General features: G+C 38.3%; 1 protein-coding gene across 1 annotated transcript in view; it reads right to left on the bottom strand.

The window, feature by feature from the left end:
* Nucleotides 1-2,592: 2,592 nt before the first annotated feature.
* The window catches only part of LOC108382412 (uncharacterized), a 2,426-nt gene continuing 1,190 nt past the window's right edge, over nucleotides 2,593-3,828 (bottom strand). Inside the window, exon 2 of the mRNA XM_017638785.1 lies at nucleotides 2,593-3,828. Within this exon, the coding sequence (XP_017494274.1) occupies nucleotides 2,613-3,828 (1,216 nt within the window). The 3' untranslated portion in view covers nucleotides 2,593-2,612.

The following is a 3,828-nucleotide window of genomic DNA, read 5'->3' as shown; positions in this document are numbered from 1 at the left end:
GGTGACATCTCAACCTCAAAATTTTCATGTGTAGAAAAGGCAGTACTTGAATTTATACTATCAAAAATCGATTTGTGTTTGTTGTAAACAAAACTGTAGCTGGAATTACCATTGTTACCCTCAGACAGCCTTGCCCTTAAACAACCATTTACCATAATTTGCTTCCCTAACTCCTTCGCAGTGAGCCACTCCGCTCTCTTCAAAGGTGGAAGTTCCCCCGCTAGCACATACCTAGCATGCACAGGGGAGCTCGGAGGGAGTCCTAAACATCTTCTGAGTGTATCACTGACGATTGTTTGTATTTTGCTATTAAAACCAAGTGGTGCATTTGCATAAGTAGTGTTAGCATACTCAACTTTACTACGGACGAAAGATCTATAAAAGTTCAGAGCTATCTTAGGTTCCAGGCCTCCTTTAATTGTCGTTAGTTTCTTAATCAGATTTTTACTTGTTGTTGCAACCCTCTTTATTCTTGTAATATGCGGATTTACCGTCGAACTGGAAGTCATTACTCTGCCTAACCATTTAATTTCCTTTACTTGCTCAATTTTCTTGTTGTCCAGGTTAAGCTCCAAGCTTTTCCTGCTGGTTGTGTTCATAAGTAAGAACTTTGTCTTCTCTACATTAATTCCAAGGTTAAGCCTTTTTAGGCTGAGTACAAAAAGCTCCAGTTTCGATTCTAGCACTTTAATAGCTTCTTTTTCATTTTTTCCGCTGCATAGGAATGCAAAGTCGTCCGCAAATTGAAACATCATCGTTCTTTCATCATTCAAATCATGCAAACTGGCGGTATATAAGTTGAACAACAACGGAGACAGACAGCTACCTTGCGGTAATCCGTTTTCTACTTGAATAGAGCTATTACCCAAAACTAAAGTCCTACGAGAGAAAAAGTTCACAATCCACTTCCCAATGCTGGCATCCAATCCTGAATTAACCAGGATCTCCCCAAGTAAACCTATATTGACCTGATTGTATGCGTTTTCAATATCAAGTACACACATTACCACCTTCTTACCCTCTTTCTTCAATTCACTAGACCAAAATAAACATTCGTTCACACACATGGCCGCAGATTTCCCTTTACGATAGGCAAAACACCCATCAGGAAAAACTCTGTTACCTTCCGCCCATTCCATTACTCTATCCTTCAACATCATGTTTAAGCTTTTTGCAATTACCGAAAGCAGCGAAATTGGCCTAAAATTTTTTATGTCCTTTAAATCCTTATTTGGTTTCGGGATTGGTACAATTTTAACTATTCTCCATTTTTCTGGTACATTATTATCATTAAAGCACTTTTCAAGTTCTTTAACAAATAACCTCTTTGTATCATCAGGTAGCCTATTTAACATTTCGAAAGTGATTCTATCTACCCCTCCGGCTGATTTTTTCTTCCTATTCAACACATCGTTTAGTTCACTAACAGAGAACTCCAACAACTGTTTCCCCTGGCCACTGTCGCTACCATCGATGAATTGTGCACAGTGTTACTGTTCTGTTTGTCAATTTGATCACCCAACATTGCAAGATATTTATCGTTGTTATCACACAACCAACTTGAGTTCCCTTTTTGACAGCCTTTAACCCTATTTACAAACCTCCAAGCCTCCGTGGTGTTTGGACTCGAATTCAGTTCTATAATTTTGTTTTTGTAGCTATTATTTTTAGCTGTTTTAACCGCTTTTCTCCACTTTTCCTCTTCATTACAGAGTATCTCAAAGTCGCTGATGCTACTGGATCTTCTTGCTTTCTTCCTGGCCACCAGCAGTAGCCTGTACATCTTACTTAAATCATCATCCCACCACATTTTCGGCGAGCCCTTTACTTTGTTTAAATCGATGGTTGCCTTTCTAATTTCAGTGTGAATTTTATCCTGCAAATTATCTAAACCACCGTCATATTTACATTTGGATAGTGCAAGCTCCAGTTTCCTTTTTTGAAGGAAAGGGAAAGGTTTATTCATCGAGTCACTTAGTTCAATGACAATCGGACGATGATGGCTACCACCAACATAACCTTGATCACATTTCCAACACATTCTCAGCAAGGAATTTGTAAATGAAAGATCCAGAGCAGAAAGCCCTCCACCCTCATATTTGTTGACCGAAAAAGTTGGGCTACCATCGTTCAAACACTTTAAGCCACTCTTGCTGGTTATATTTTGCAAAACTTTTCCTTTTGGGGTGTCTTTATTACACCCCCACACCCTCAACTTAGCATTGAAATCGCCTAAAAAAAGAATATTCTCCGTACCTTCCAAAAAAGTCAGTAATCTACTGACCTCATAATCAAAAATATATCTGTTTACTCCCGGTGGAAAATAGGCCGATGCAATAGTAAGATTGTGGTTTAAATTAGTCGTTTTCACTACAACGATATCTTGACAAGTGTTATATCTCACTTTTTTAAACTTAATGTTTTTCCTGCAACCGATGGCAACTCCTCCGTAGCCATCCGCTCGATATTTAGTAATTAAATTGTAATTTATTAATTTGTGTCTCGCTTTTGTATCTCCATGCGAAAAAACTTCTTGAAGTACTACTACATCAATATTATTGTGATTAACAAAAAAATCAATATAATCACGGTTTGCATTTAAACTTTGGCAATTAAGTTGAAGTATTTTGACGGTCATCATTAAAAGAATTTACATACAGCCTGTCGTCTACCTTCGTTTTCATCATTGTACTCAAAACTTTAATTAATGGTTCATCCTCACTTATATTAAACTTTTCAATTAATTGACTTAAAAGTCTTTCGATTTCACCTACTCTTTCCCATCTTTTACTTTCGTACACCGGCACTATCCTATCCTTAGCTACTCTTTCCTTGTTCACACTTTCTTGCTTCTCCTGTACCCTGCCTTGCCTTGATGCATGCACACCTTTCCAAGCCATCGCAGAATACTTCCTCTTTGTGAGCAATTTGTTAGCAATTACTGTATTATTTTGCACATTTTCTTGCTCATTATTGAGCAAAGGAAAAGATGAGTCATAATCTGCAAGCATAGAAAAACTGTTCCTTCTCCCTCCATCACCATAAGTGTCGAAGGCCTCACGCTTGGACATTTTTTTTACCGTCATGATCTCGATTACCTGCTTTTCTTTCTCCCAGCTGGGACATTTCGACCTATTCACCGATACATGTTCGCCGCTACCGCACAAAATGCACTTTGGATTGCTACTTGTGCATTTCCCAACGCATCGCTCCTCTTTTCCACATATGATGCACCTATTACTAGCCCTGCATGAAAGTTTTGTGTGCCCGAGTCGCCCACAATTGAAGCATTGCTTCGCTCTCGGAAAAAAAAAATTCACCTTGAAGTTAACACAAAAGATCTTCACCTCTTCAGGAATTACATTCCCCTTGAAACCAATTTTTATGGACATTGTAGGTACAAAATTGCCGTTGTTGACAGGATCACGTCTAGTGATCCTGGACACAGACTTAACTTCAACCCCCGACTGCATGTTAAGCATTAATTCATCCTCTAAAAAGTCTACCGGTATTTGACGTATCACTCCATACGTCTCCATAAAGCTTCGCGGAATAAAAACCCGAATTCCCATCTGGCTCAGTTTCTCGTTATATAAACTATTATTTGCATGACTAATTGTATCAAAAAACACTTTATAAAGCGACCTACCGATTGCTAAAATGTTTTTCATTCCAGCTACATTAAGTTTACGAATTTTGTCGAACAAAAAGAGACCGTTTTTAATACTTTTATTTTCAAAGCTGGTACTCTTGGACGTATCCATTAGTACAACAGCTTCACCTCGATAATCAGCATCGTACAGATTTTCCACCATCCGCTTTTCTTTA

This window comes from Rhagoletis zephyria, unplaced genomic scaffold (genome assembly GCF_001687245.7).
Source record: "Rhagoletis zephyria isolate East Lansing unplaced genomic scaffold, Rhagoletis_zephyria_1.1 Rzeph_scaffold_26827, whole genome shotgun sequence".
NCBI classification, from domain to species: domain Eukaryota; kingdom Metazoa; phylum Arthropoda; class Insecta; order Diptera; family Tephritidae; genus Rhagoletis; species Rhagoletis zephyria.
This window is presented reverse-complemented; position numbering and strand designations above follow the sequence as displayed.